Source organism: Ambystoma mexicanum, chromosome 12 (assembly GCF_040938575.1).
Source record: "Ambystoma mexicanum isolate Mex_15411 chromosome 12, UKY_AmexF1_1, whole genome shotgun sequence".
Classification (NCBI taxonomy): Eukaryota; Metazoa; Chordata; class Amphibia; order Caudata; family Ambystomatidae; genus Ambystoma; species Ambystoma mexicanum.
Genome location: NC_090936.1, coordinates 586,744,312 through 586,759,148, shown reverse-complemented (window position 1 = coordinate 586,759,148; position 14,837 = coordinate 586,744,312). Strand labels below are relative to the sequence as shown.

At 44.7% G+C, this 14,837-nt stretch overlaps 1 protein-coding gene across 1 annotated transcript in view; it reads right to left on the bottom strand.

The window, feature by feature from the left end:
• Positions 1 to 1,294: 1,294 nt before the first annotated feature.
• The window catches only part of ANKRD13D (ankyrin repeat domain 13D), a 455,050-nt gene continuing 441,507 nt past the window's right edge, over positions 1,295 to 14,837 (bottom strand). Inside the window, exons 14-15 of the mRNA XM_069628948.1 lie at positions 11,493 to 11,575; positions 1,295 to 3,464 (exon numbers count right to left, since the gene is read on the bottom strand). Coding sequence (XP_069485049.1) covers positions 3,221 to 3,464; positions 11,493 to 11,575 — 327 coding nt within the window. The 3' untranslated portion in view covers positions 1,295 to 3,220. The remainder of the gene's footprint in view (positions 3,465 to 11,492; positions 11,576 to 14,837) is intronic.

The following is a 14,837-nucleotide window of genomic DNA, read 5'->3' as shown; positions in this document are numbered from 1 at the left end:
CACAAAGACCACTTGCGGCGATGTGTAACAGCAATGTCCACCTAGCTGGGAGGATTATGAACAGTGTATGGTCTTCAGCAGATTCACGCGGCGCAATGACATTGTGCCGATAACTGGGCATGATTAAATGCTCATCCACATGACATACATGAACTGTGCTTCTGCTCAATGTTCATATATTTTATACTATAAGCTGTAACCGGCATCGAAAGTCTACGACAGTGCTAATGATGATGTTCGGCTCAATCTCACCATGTACGCCATAAATTCACTGAGGTGGTGTATGCCTGGGCAACCCCTTACTAAGATGTACTGAACTGTTACACTGGTTGGTTACTTCTTGATAAAAACACATCACCCTGCATTGGTTCTGTACCTTCTGCTGCTCCTCATTCTGAAAGGCCTGCTAATGGTATTGGACAAGTACTTATGGTGTGAACAGGGTCGGGCTGGGGCATAAAATTGTCTCGGGCACCAATGAAAAAGTGGCCCACAGTTGCAAATGGCTATACATTCCTTTTGTGACACTGTTTGAATACTATCAAAAGGGAGTTTCCTGATAAAATGTGATGCAAATTGTGCATTTTAGAAATATTTATTCAGCAACACTGGTCAAAACTACTAGCTGCATAGTGAAGTAACTCATCAAACTGGCCCACATTGGACAAAAAAAAGTGTCCAACTTTGACCCCAAAAAACGGGGTCACACCAGCATTTTGCATTTCTTTGGTTCGGCCATGGGCCTATTGCCCTATAGACCAGTCCGAGCCTGGGTGTGAAGTACAACGTTGCAACCTCCATGTTGCTGTGTGTGTTGTCTGTGTATAGTTTGTGGCTTTTACAGTGTGTGCAATTAGTCTCAGGTACTAAGAGGTGATACATTTTGGTGATTTCTGGGGAGTCCGCTTCTGCCTTCGTTTTTTGATTTATCATGTATAAGAGGGAATGGAAATGACTGCATGTGCTGTTTCTGCATGAACTGGTTTACCATTTGAAATACATGGAGGCAGTATTTGTGCTGCGTCTTTTGCCACTGCTCAAAATTGGAGTGTTATTCTCCCTCAAGTTAAAACACCCTATTTCCTTGCCTACTCTTAAATATTTCCGTTTATTTTTACCTGGGTACATGCATCTTCCAAGATCTCAAACAGTGTCTAGAGTAAAGACCCACATTTTGCCAATATCGCAATGGACAATTAAAAGAAATGCCACCAAGTTGAGAGAAAGAAACTAAACTAAAGGGAATAGAGTGAAAGAAATTCCAAACAATAAAACCAGAAGACCCTGTTGCATGTCATTTTGTTCTCAATATTAGATTTTATTACACAGCCATCAAAAGTTTAAAGTCTGGCAAAAACGAAAACAAAAATAAAATCAGATATGCCCCAGAGTTCTCAAAAACATTATGCGATTCATGGTTAATTTCATTTATACTCTCTCTTTATTTAAAAAAAAAAAACAAAAAAATGATAAAAACACAAAAGATAAATAAATTAACTTAAAAAAAAACAGGAAAACCCCAGAGAAGATGCATCACCACAGCAGCCCAGACTGATGTCAGTTTCACTGCAGGTCAGTGGACGCTTGGGCTAGGCAACTGGCGAGCTTCTGCTCATCGTGGTGGCCGGCGGAGTTTGGAGTGATCTAGAGCGAAAGAATTGACCAAGTTTGTGTTGGCTGTAAAATCATCAATACTAAAATGTCAAAATGGGCCTGGGCAGAGGGGATGGGAGAAGAGGAAAAGAAGGGAAGAGGCGAGTGAAGATCTTCCGATGGATTCTTTCCCCAAACACCAGTGACAGTGAACCCAAGATCGCAGAAGGGAGTTTTTGCTGGTTTGATCTTTGCTGGATGTCATCATGTCAACAAGGGAGGAAAAGGAGGATCTGGCTCATGGGCTGAATATTACTGAACACACACAATCATCATTTCTGGGCTGAAACTGGGCAGGTAGTCCATGTGGCCTTCGGACCTTACAGTTGCAATTTCTAGCGAAATAGTTAGGCTTGCCAGGTTTGAGGAGGTGATTTCTTGCCCCCCCTCTTTTACAACCAAAAATGCATTAAAAAAGAAAGAGTTGGGGCATAAATACTTGGACACTTTTGTCCCATCTCTGATAGACACACTGTAGATTCAGAACTACTTTTTATGGTGGGTGAGATGGGCTCACACTTGTGGTGGTCTGAGTGTTCTTCTTTGCAAGCCTCTCCCACCCCATCTCTACAAAGCTGGTAATCTGCGTTTTACCACTCCCTGCACACGCAGCTCTGTCTCAGGTTCATTCAAGCACTGGGACAATACACACTGCCCCATTTAGGAGTGCAGTCTTAGTGATGTGCACCCAAAACCAAAGACCTGACCAAATGAAAATGGGTTAGAAACAAGACAATTAAGAGGAACAGGGTCTGTGAAATCCAAAACCTCTATAAAATTATTTGTCCATTACACCCAGTCCCATCCCTCACTGACATCCTTCCACTCCAGACTTACCCACCCCTCACTGAACCCCTCCACTGACTGACACCCGTACTTCATTATATCTCATTCTCTGATGCCTGCACACTCTACCTCATATTAACCATTTACTCCCCTGCACTTTGGCTCCAGCTTGTCTCATCTGTCACTGCTGCCTTCATGCTTGTTCATCATGATGTTATCTTATCCCTCCAATCCACCATTCACAAAGTCATCCTACCCTGAGCCTCGTCATAACCCCTACACAGACCAATGGTGTCTCCTTATTCACTAACTCCAACCTCGTGCCATATCTTCATCCCAACCCCACTCTTGATCCCCATGCTACCTACTGCTCGCTCAATCTGATCACCACTCCTTGCTATTTGCTTTGTACTTTCTCTTCCAAACTGTCCCCTCACTCAGACCCCTTGTTCCTCCCCACCAACAGTTCAGGTACATCCTTGCCATCCATGCAACCCCTCCCACTTCCTACTCTCCATTATGGCTTTCCCCTCTCGTCCATCATGGAGCACTCACTCACCCCATCTCTCTCCAATAATAACATGCCCCTTTAGCCTGCGGACACTGACCTCTCGTCCACACTGATCAATCCCATTAAGTCCATTTGCTCCCATCCCCTGTCTGACACATCGTAACTCTCCAAGCCCTCCCCAATGTCTGAGGGATTTTAACATAAAGCTAATGAAGGTCCAGGCCAGCTCCTCCCCCCCTGAGGACTGTGGGGACATGCAGCACTCCCTGGTCACTTCTCAGTCAGCGAAAGCTGCAGGATACGCTCTAACTCCTCCTCTTCCTCCCGTCGACGTCGCTCACGCTCCTCTTGCTCCCGTGTGGACAGCTCCATAGCCAGTCGTAGCTGCTCATCAAAATTGCTGTAGGACGGTGGAAGGCCGACTGAACTTGCTGACCCATTACTACTGGGAGGCGGGCTGAGGTCTACTGGTACAGTATCCCCAGGTGACACAAGCAGGCTCTCCTGGAGGGCACTGCGAAACAAATAGGAAAGAATGAGTGAGTGTGAGAAAGTTATTTACCTAGAACAGTTCATCTCTGGCATGGGTATATCTCACAGATTAACATGCTTTGAAGAAATTCTGCCATTCACTAGAATCGTATAGCTCAAGGATTCTTTAAGCTACTATGCCTTTATTAGTTCTCAGCTATTCATTTTATAAACCTCCCATAATGCCTTATACCAACTGAACCCTTAATGTTTCATTTTAACAAATATTTGAAGACCAGACTTGCAAAATTGGGCAGGGCACATGTCAATCTGTAAATGATAACATTACTATAAAACGACTGCTACTTGTTTGTAACTTTTTTTTTGTTGCCAAGCTCAATGGTGTCCCTTCTCAAATTCATAATGCTTTGTGTCAAATTTCAAATCAAGTATGGTGTAAATAATGATTTTTGTAGAATGTCTAGTTCCTGTGGGTTCAGCAAAAGAATTCAAACCTAAGCAGCAGCACCTAAGAAAATATGGATATATATAGATGAGGGTGCCCTAATCTTTACTTAACTGACACCAGCGCAACACCAATACAAACAGCAACTGACCCATAGAACCTCAGAGCATCCTCAACCAACAGACAACCACTCTAAATAACATGGAACATAAGCAACCTCCTCTGCCTAGTTACACAAGCACAGTCATGCACACTATGAGTCAGCCAGGGATCATAAGAGATACAACTCACTTGGGTCGGACACCCTGCAACCTGTAAACGGAATCAGGACCCTACTGTCAAGAACATACCACAGACCGCCACACAAAGCTTATACTAAGGAAAACAGGAGACGGGACTCTTTTGGTTTGGTCTCCCAGCACATCTTAAATTACACTTGTACTGGAAGGACCCTTAATCAAGAAATATGAAACCAAATACTCAACAATACCTGATCAATTACCCTGAAACAAAAGGGTCCCTCTTGCTAAACCATTAGCACCAACCTCCACCACTAGGCGACTTGCGCATACAGAGTAATGCCACTCCTCACTTCTCTAACACCAAAACTCTCCTACACTAGCAGCTAAACATGCCCGACAGCACAGACTTCAACTCATCTATTTTGGGCTCTCCCTCTGGATGAAACACATACTCAAGTTTATCTGCCCCAACCCGCCTAAATTCACACTCACTCATGACTGTGGTTCTTCTGGCCAGCAAGCATCAGCTCCAAAGGATTCACATATGCCTTCCCCACAAACAATCCACCTCCTTCTTCTTGCAGAGCCATAAGAAGTTATGCTGCCAAAATGGCAAAGTAGGCTATATAAAACCACTTTACTTTACAGGTAAGCCTTCATTGCTCTACAGCCCTAAAAGGTTAATATTGTGCGTTTCACCTGCTTGAATTACATTTAAAGTGATGGAAGGATGCAACTTCCAGTAGATGGAAATGGATATCGGTTGTTTGAACGAGGTCAATATATTCGCAGCGGAATTGACCATAGTCTATTTTGCCGCAAATCTTTTCGACTTTTAGGCAACCAACCCAAATCCCTATATCAGCACACAACCTCCGCTCCTCATTTTCGGTATAATGGGTTTCAATTTTTTTGTAGTGCAACATTCGGCCAATTTGTCCATACGGACACATTTATTCGATTGGCCAATACCGCTGGAAATACATTTATGTCAAGCAGCCAGGACATTCAGAGAAGATGGACAGATGAAGTGGAGGCTACTAGGCTACTGCAGCTTGACCCTGGCCCCAACAGCACTCAACGTCTCAGAGAGAGCAGGTACAAGCGGTGTGTCAGTCTAGCCCCTTGACATGCTTCAAGACTTTAGATCAGCCTTGCAAAGTATTCACTTGTGCCTCAGGTGAGACTGCCTGGACCTTACCAAAGCAATCCTGACACAGGTCAGGTTGCCGTTGGGTGCTCGCATAAGGAAGGTGAACAGGACAAACCTAATTCCCCACTGTCCAGGCCCACACACTTCATAACGCATCAACGGGCTTCCTTCACCATTCTGCCTGGTGATGGCTCCAGAACCACAGGCGCTTGATCAGGGGTATGAATGATAGGAGAACCATTGCCTCTGAGCAACCCTGGAACGACAGAGCATCATATCAGCTCACTGGCCTAATAGAGTGGCCCAGTCAGCATAATGAGCAGTCCACTAATTTATTTGAGCAGAGCATCTGGCATAATTTAGCAGCCCACTAACATAACCAATCAGCTCATGTGACCCAAGTTAACAGCCTACTGGCATAACAGAACTTCTCTTTTACCACCGATCAGCATCACTTCTAGAATAGAGCACCCCAAGTGGCATAATTTGACTGCACCGCTGGCATAATTATCAACTTCGTCATAACTAGGCATCGCCTGCGTCGTACAGAGCTCTCAAGTTTGCAGTGGCTATGCAAGAGAAGGCCATCCAGTCTTGGTTTAGCTTGGAATTCTACGACTAGTTTTCCCTAGCTTTCAAATGGAAAAGAAACTAAGTCTCAAAGTCCGACAGGGAGCACCGGGACTCGGTGTGCTCAGTATCCTAATTTGGCAGCAATGTATGTATTTTTCAGTAGTCAACTGGTACAATTCAGCACTACTCCTTTCAAAAATAGCCTGTGACATTGTTGGTAGGATTTGAAAATAGGTTAGCTGATCACAGCAATTTGGATGGCACTTTATTTTCAGTCAGAAGAATTCTGACAAAATATGAAATGGTACAAAGACATCAGTTGGTATTCTATTTCAAGGTGAAGTCATTAAAATTGATTTTACCTATCTAAGCACATGATTTGTGATGGTCATTTTTCTTCTAGGGCACACAGTGTGGCACTATCTCTTCTAAGGCACAAACATGTGCATTATACTACGGGGCATACAAATATTCATATGACCACACACATGTATTTGCTACTGTGGAAGATTATTGCTTCATGATACCCTGAAACTTGGTAGACCTTCAATTAATATCTTGTGATACTGGCTTCTGTGAAATATGAGCCATGTATTTTTCAGGCATTTCCTGGCCCCCATTTGATTGCAGTTAGGAAAGGTGGGGTATTGAGGCACCAATACCATTCGGGGCGACGGCAACTTCCTACCCACAGATGCACGGCCAAGGTGGTAAAACTGAAACGAAGCAGTGTAACGGCTTAAAGATGATCCCAGCATTTAAGTTCCAACCTAGTCAACAAGGAGCACCAGGAGGAGGAAAAGGACCGTCCAGGAAAGACTTCCAGCAGTCAATCTATAAAAGGCGCTACGGATATGGTACCCAAGTCCAGCCAGTATGGCCAAATGTGGTCCCGAAATTGCAGCCGCAGCTTTGTTGAGATGGATTTTCATAAGCAGCCCTGTGGATAGATTGAGAGGCCACCCTATTCTGGTGAATCAGAAAAGACACTAATGTCTAGCCAAACTCTGTTAAGGTGGTGTGACTGAACAGTAAGGCTTAGACGTAGGAGAAAATGAGGGTGGTGAAGGTTTCCGTTAAGCACTCAGAGAAATCCTAATAATTCAAGTTAGGCAGAACGTATAAAACCCATCATCAAATAAAATCAAAGGTAAGCAAATTACTAAATATGCAATATCAACATGTGCGTGTTCCGCTTGGTGTGCTCGGACTACACAGTTAGATGAGCTTGATAGAACACTAAGATAGAAAAGCAATTGAAGACAACAAAGCTAAGTATAAAAACCGGTTAGAGAACATGCAAGTAATCCAAAGAGTAAAAAAGTGCTAAAGAGGCACGGGTCCTAAAAGGTAACTTTTTGCAGGCAGCCAAGTCTTTTAAGAAAGCTGAACAAGCTTTGGCAAAACCAACATGTAGGTTTAAGTGTCTCAAGTAGTGAAGAACTAAACAAGAAAACATCTTAGGGGTCTGCTCACAATCCCACTATTTTAGGAGAAGCTCAGGGGGCAGGGGGCTCCTTGGCTGGAATTCAACCAATCATAACCAGACAAGGGAGTGGTAGGATTAGGACGGTGTGCCTGTTAAACCCTTCGGAGTGGGGGGTAGAAACAGGTATGTTAACTCACCCCCTTTACTACGATTTGGCCAGTAACGACTTCCGAGGCTTCTGACTCCGCTGGGCCCAAATAATGTGTCTTGGTTCTTTGCTCTGGCAAGAAGGTTAATGGCACTGGACAGCTGGATGACTCTGGTACAATGAGGAATGGACCACCACAGTGCTGTCAACCTTGGAGGACCCCAAGGACGCAATGCAGGTGGCAGACATCGATGACCCCTGCAGTGAAGATGGCAGAAGATGACTCTTGTGGAGGAGAAAAAGAAGCCGGTCCTGCAATACCCTTGTTTGTGCTTGAGAGCTGCAACTGCAGGGGCAAAGCCTCTGGTCTCACTAGTCTAGGGTTGGGTCTGCGGAGACCCATGTCTGAACTTAGGACGGCGATCAATGCAAAAGGTTGCACAGGTGGGAGCAGGTCAGCCCACAGGTTGGTAGTCCTAGGACACTTCTGAGGCTTCCAATGTTAGGATCCTTAAGCAGGAGTTGAGAGTAGTTGTTTCCACCAGTCCAGGGGTTGAAGCACAGATGAACGCCTTCAGGAGATCAGAAAAATGAGGAGGACTTCGTCCTAATGCCTGCAACAATGACCAACTGGTCTTCAGCAGGAGGCTTCTCTTCTAAACAGGGGGTCTTGGCCCCAACAATAATCTCCAGAATGGCTGCAGAAGTGCCCCCCCCAAACATACCACGGCTTTGCCCAGGAACAGAAACTACAATATGGCCAAAGAACAAGTGAGCATCTTGTGGAACAGCCATTTTAGGGTACTAGCCACCTTTAGTAACCAAAAGAGGTAAATGGGAATGTGCACACCAAAGATAATGCAGAAACGGTTCAAATGTAACAAATGTAACTGCTGCTACCAGCTTGTCTTTAGGCACATATAAAAGTAACCCAAAATCCTCTGTGTAAAATGAGTGATACAAAAGTATCCCCCTTGCACTGCATTTTAAGATGCAGTGTTCAATGTTAAAAATACAAGGATTAAAAAGGGAAACCATGTTTCACAGTATTGATAGTCTGAAGGACTGATCAGTTTCGTCAGAAAATGTGAGCAAAAGGCAAGGGAAGTGAATCTTGAGGCTTTACTTTCCCTCAAAAAGTCAGGACGTGATCAAAAACAGAGCAAAAATAATCGGTTTCCATAGGAAACAATGGATGGAATGTTTCAAAAAGAAAATCTTTCCTTAGAGGTAAGAGGAAAGGAGTGCCGATCTGCCTGTTCCGTCTGGTTTCTTGAAAAGTCTGTTGTCCTCAAACATTTACAGGTCTTGGAACGTTGCAGCAGGAGGGCTTCCTTAGTACCCGTTCAGTAAGGCATAAGTAGAGTAGCAGGCTCCCAGGCAAAATAGTAATATTGGGAGCAGGGTGTAAATTCAGCTTCCAATCAGGGAAATGGGTCCATACAAACATTTGCCGTCACCAATTGACTGGAGGTCGGACACATTCAAACTTTCCAAGGTTACTTCCTGTTCAAACATTCAAGATGTGGAATCCACTCAGGAATTTTAGTTAACACTCAATCATCTGGCCAGATCTAGTTGTGGGTACTCTTGTCGTCACCCCTCCAAGACAGGCATACGCCATGACTGTACATGGCTTCATCCATTTTGTTTCATACAAAAAGGGAAAGGTTTTAGCTGTGATACTTAAAAGATTTCTAAAACAGGAATGCCCCCCACAACCTCTGCAAGATAATGTTTGCATCGAGCCAGATAATTCACAGCCAACTGGGCAAAGGGATCCACAGAGTTCTCTGGACAGAGTGTCTCTGGACACCTGAACCCCAAGAGGCCAAGGGTCTTTCCAAGGCTGAGGCACACCACAGAGTGGTCCCCTAATGGCTTCTTGGAGAAGGACTCCTCATGGCTCAAGGTTTGGTAAATCAGTCAGGAAAAACACACAGGGTCTTAACCTCATGCTCAGTACCAGAAGTCAATGACAGGCTGGACATACTGAAATCTGTAGTATCCAGTGGCACGATTCATGAGCATCTCCCTAGTCAGTAAGTTCCATCGCTGCACAACTACACAGACTTTATTAAGGAATCCTAGCATGGAATGGAATCTTGGAATCAGGACAGACATTTTACAGGATTTGTTGCAGACCTCATGAACAATTGGCAATACAAGATGAACTGTTTGTACCAGGAAGTGTAGGCTGTGACTGAGAAGCATTTGCTATATCAGTGATGAATGAAGACACACACTAAATTCAGATTCCCGGACCAATGATGTGCTGCTAAAGGATCTAAGAATCTCCTCATGTGTTGTAGTTGTTTAGTGCGTTTTATTGTTGATTTAATTGAGAAGGGTTCAAAGTGGAACATGGCATGTAAACATCCTGAAGGCAAAGATATTTATGTCATACCAAAGTTTCTACAGCTACGGCTATGGCTGGGAATGTTCTAAAGGATGTGTATCTAGCAAGGATATTGTTAGGTAGGATTCAGTCAGGCCAGTGTACATGGTGTGAGGACACCATCCTAAACCTAAAAAGCCTTCCCTAGCTCAACCAGGAAAAGCAGAGGCTGTGCACCCAAAATCAACACTAGATACGCGTGCATGGTAACAGTACAATCTATGGCCCCATAAAGGTTATTATGAAAATAACCTCCCATTAAATGTAGCAATGCCTTTCAGAAGTCTCTAAGAGCATTTTGTATGACCGAAACGTACACAATAGGGTCAACCACAAACCTTCTGGTGAAAAGTCAGATTGTTCATAACCCAGGGGTACCTGTGGGCTTGTAAAATCTCAATGTAAGATTTAGTCTCCTATAGGAAACAACAAGGCAGTACAACTGACTTCTGATTGCCTGAGTGGAATACAGGTTCTAATGCAGAGTGGTGCCATAAGGGTAATTATAGGACCCAATGTTCGAGATGGAGTCCATTTTTACATATAGGACTCCGCTTTGGGGGTGTGTGGATGGCTTTTGAAAGGGAATCCGAGCACTGGGAACCTTATGATTGAGATTTGGCTGTTTCTGACCACTGACAAAGAGGATCTTCCAGCAAGATGGACCGCTGTGGAGCTACTGGCAATGTTGCTGTGCCGAACAAGAGCAGAAATGCTGGAGCTGAGATACAGTACATCTGTTCAGTTCACTTCAGCTGCACCTCTTATGCTGAAGAAATGGACACAATCCAGCGAAAGCAGCTCTGGAAAGATGTCGACTGCTAAGAGTCACGATTTTCCGTTCCAGTTACCTCTTGCACTTGCAATGCTCTTGTTTCATGTAACAACCACAGGCCCCAGGCTCTGCTAGTTGCTGGTGATCTGTGTCTATTGCTTCTGCCTCTACATGTCACAAACAAAAGGGAAAGGGCAACAAAGCTTACGGGAAGAAGGGTGGACACGAGAGCATGATACCGCACTATGCCTGCTGGATCAAGGTAAGGTAATAACCAATGCTGTCTCGTGTCCACAGACACAGGTGTAACTTCTCCATTAGATCGACTCTTGAAAGAGTAGTGGTTCCAGCAGAGTTTCCTCAGGATTTCTCTCTGATGTTTCGGAAATCATATCCAGGTTCAACAAGGCAAGTATGCAGACCCCGTGAGCTTAATAGATTCTCCTCACCCAAATCACAGGTTGAAATCCATTAAAACATTTTGGGGACCACCCAATTAATGGGAGCTGCTCAGCTTTGGTGGGCTTATTCACAGGAATTCTAAGCACTTAAGAATTCGGAACTTGAAGCCAGACAACAGCGACTAATGCATCACAAATGCCTCGGGTAACTGTAGCCCTCCCCCTCTCTCTCTTAGGCAGGTTGTAGCCATGATCCTAATCCCACTCTCTTGTAGGGAACTATTGTCAGATTGTTAAATTCTGTGCTGAATTTTCACAGTCCACAAGTCTTGTAGTGGTGTAGGGGCTAGTGAGACACAGGAGTATTCTCATTGAAGATATCATGGCATGTTTTATCTTTAAGTGGCACATAGGCTGTTGGGGTGAATATTATTGGTGACTTTATTGCGGAAAGATCCCCCTTGGCTGGAATGTTTCAATACTCACCGTTCAAGTTGAAGTTCATCTTCGTAGGGTGGTGGCGGGTTAGATTCAGGTCGGGTGTTGGTTAGTGCCTCCCAAATTGTGACCTGGAAAAAATAAAGAGATTCATTATTACTAACGGCTCTTGTAACCACTTCCCACCAATATTGCATGTTTAGTGGCCCCATGCGTGTGGAACATTAGAACCCTTAAACTACCTACAAATCAGCCCGCCTTTTCCTCGCGTGAGCAGTGTTGCTGAAGCTTTTAAGGTAGAGCACCATTTTTCACAGCACTCTGGAGGTGCGAAAGCACCTATCGTAAAGATAGGACAGGGTTCCAACTAACACAGACCAAAATCATGCTATTGAGTGTCAATGGCAGAGCAGTCTTGGCATCACTCAATGGAAAGGAGAAAGCTGACGAAATGATACAGTTAGTCCGAATAGGTAACGGTTCAGATGCATTTCCAGAATCAGCCCAGGAGAAGGGTTTTGGGAGGTCACCCCACTGTAGTGAACAATGTTTAGACACTTCAGTGTAGCCAAACTCTATCAAAGTAGCAAGCTTAGCAGTAAGGCTTACTTACTTCGGGAACAGTGGCGGCAGTGAAGTGGTACAATGACACTCACACAATGCCCTCACATAAAGCCTGTTGGACACAAGAGTACAAATACATATATACATTTACCATGGGGGTTATCATGCTGTGAGAAACCGTGAGAACAGTGAGAACAACTCTGTTAAGAATAGAAGTCAAAACTGTAAGGAGTAAAATCAGGAAAACAAGGTAGAAGTTCAATAACAGTTGTAAATTGAGATAAGTAAAGAAAGTTGTAAATTGAGATAAGTAAAGAAACAGTATATGCAACACTATTACCTAGCCTTATAGAAATAAGGCCCTCAACACCTCAAATGTCTAAGTGGCCTTAAGAATCACTAGCCACAAGAAGAAATCCTTACAGAGAGTCCAGAGGCTTTTGGAGTGTAGAAACACATTCTGGCAAAGACAGGAGGTTGGAAAATAAAATTCCAAGGATTCAGAAACAAAAGTAAATAGCAGAGATTAGGGATCCTCTCCAATTCCACCACAGTAGAGGAAGCCTGAGAGGTTATGGGGGGGTATCCTTGACCAGAACATCACTGATCACAACTCAAGCAAGGGAGCAGATGTGACCCCCAACCCCCCCCCCCACTGCCAGGGTTGGGAAAGCTAACATGGAGCAATCCAGAGTCATTCCTTCTCAAGGACAGTGGCAGTTGAGAGGGATCCAGTTCCTACCCCAATTGGCATATGCCATACCTCCTATACAAGATGCCAGTCTCTTTCTTGCAGAGCCAAGAAATAAGAGGGGAGCTAAAACTGACAGCTTCCCAAGGCCCTATGCTGTCCGTGACCTTTCATACGAGTCTTGGGCCCGAATATATGAATGCAACCCTCCAGTACAAAATGATGCCAGTGTGCCACTGCTGCAAGAATAGAACCAGCGGCAATAAAAAGAGACAGCAGAACAGTAATACACAGCTGCGGGAGAAGCCTCACAAAGTTTTCCAGCGCCAGCATCAATGCACCGCAGCCGGCTGTGTATTCCCTAGACCACCAGGTACTATAGGGTCTTAAACTCCAAAGAGACTACACTTACAGGGGACTCGCAGAACCAATCCCACAAACACTGACATTGACATTGAACACTCCAGGCCACCATCATGGTGCTGGGACGGGCCCATGCAGAGAAAAGGGGTGGGGCTAATGCCGACATTGAACAGTTTTGTTTATTTGGTCAAACACCGGACAAAAAAGACTGGGTGAGATTGGACAGGGAAAATAAACCAATGGCAAGAGAAGGAACATGAAAGGAAAGACGTGAGGCAGGAAGCTGTGGTTGTTTGAGTGAGGTCAGACAAGTAGCAGTGGTAGATCAAGAGATCAACAGGAGGATGGCAGAAGCAGCAGAGTGTGTAACAATTTCTGAAAAAGGTGAGGTATTGGTTAGTGTCAAGATGGATTTCTAGAGTCTGGCCTGGTGGACAGGTTTTAGGAGGCCACCCTAGTTATAGTGAACAGGGGAACTCAGAGGTTAGCCAGACTTAATCAAGGTAAGCGTGGAGAATGGTCAAGGCTTAGTCTCAAGAGAATGTGAGTGGAGTTAGGGGTCCACAATAAGTCCACGCCGTGAAGCGCAAAATAATTCAGTTTAGACGGGTAAGTACACCAAATATCATAGGCCCAAAAACGCACACTAGAAACATGAAACAAGCAGGCGGTAATATCGCACAATACTCAATTAACAAACATATATAAAGTCACCTTTGGGTTTTTAGGAATGCATACAATAACCTAGCCAACTAAAAGAAGGTAAGTAGTGATGCAGTAGAATGAAACCAGTTCACAAGAATTATGCCCTTACTTTAGAAGTGCAATCCCTATAATGTATGAGGTCTTGTGCCAAAATGTCACAGAGCTTCTTTTTAGGCGAGTGGACAGATGTAGGAAGAGTCGTTGTGGTGGTGGAAATGTTCCAGACGACATTCACCAAGTTACAGTTATGTTAATATTATTCCTATCTTTCAGATACAAGCCTTTAGATCCGACGATCAACAAACAGCCTCCCTGCCACTCGAAAACTTGAGGAGAACCATCTCCGGTTCCGGAAGCACCTCAAGACCTTCCTCTTTGATTCTGCCTTCGCGCCCTCCTCTCCCCTGCTGATCTGCTCTCTCTTGGCACCGTGCACATGGCCACCCTCTGTCCCCTGGGCCCAGTTACCTGCACACCCTGCCACCCTGCACTGCCCCCTGGCCACCTCTTGCACTGGGGACTATATCTGTACCCATACAGTCCTCCACGCCCCCTTTTCTTCTTTTCTGCACTTATCAGACTTACCCAGTCTGCTGCCGTTAACACAGCACTTGCCACTTGGTGGCTGCACTACCACTGTTTATTGCCTCTATTTATTTTTATTTATTATATATCTGCTCTCCTCTGCTTCGCACTTTTCACTGCCTCCCTAGCTCCCCCTGCACTGTGGGACTGTCACTGTATCCCTACAGCCCCCCTTCCCAGCACTTCTCAGCACTTGTTCTGCACTTACCTCGCACTTGCCACCAGCTGGCCCTTTTTATTTATTATTTATTATTTTATTACGCTACTTACCTTGTACTGCACTTCCCCCCCACCTCCTCCCCCTGCACTTTCTCCTTTTCCCCTTACCTCTGCACTTGCGCGATCTGAATGACACCTGGCCTAGTAGGATTGTTTGTCTGTCTTCCCCTTGTTTCCCTCCCTCCCTGCCTCGTCGCGCCTTGAAACACTTGTGTATAGGCGCGTTACAAATACCATATCATATTATCATATCATATCATATCACT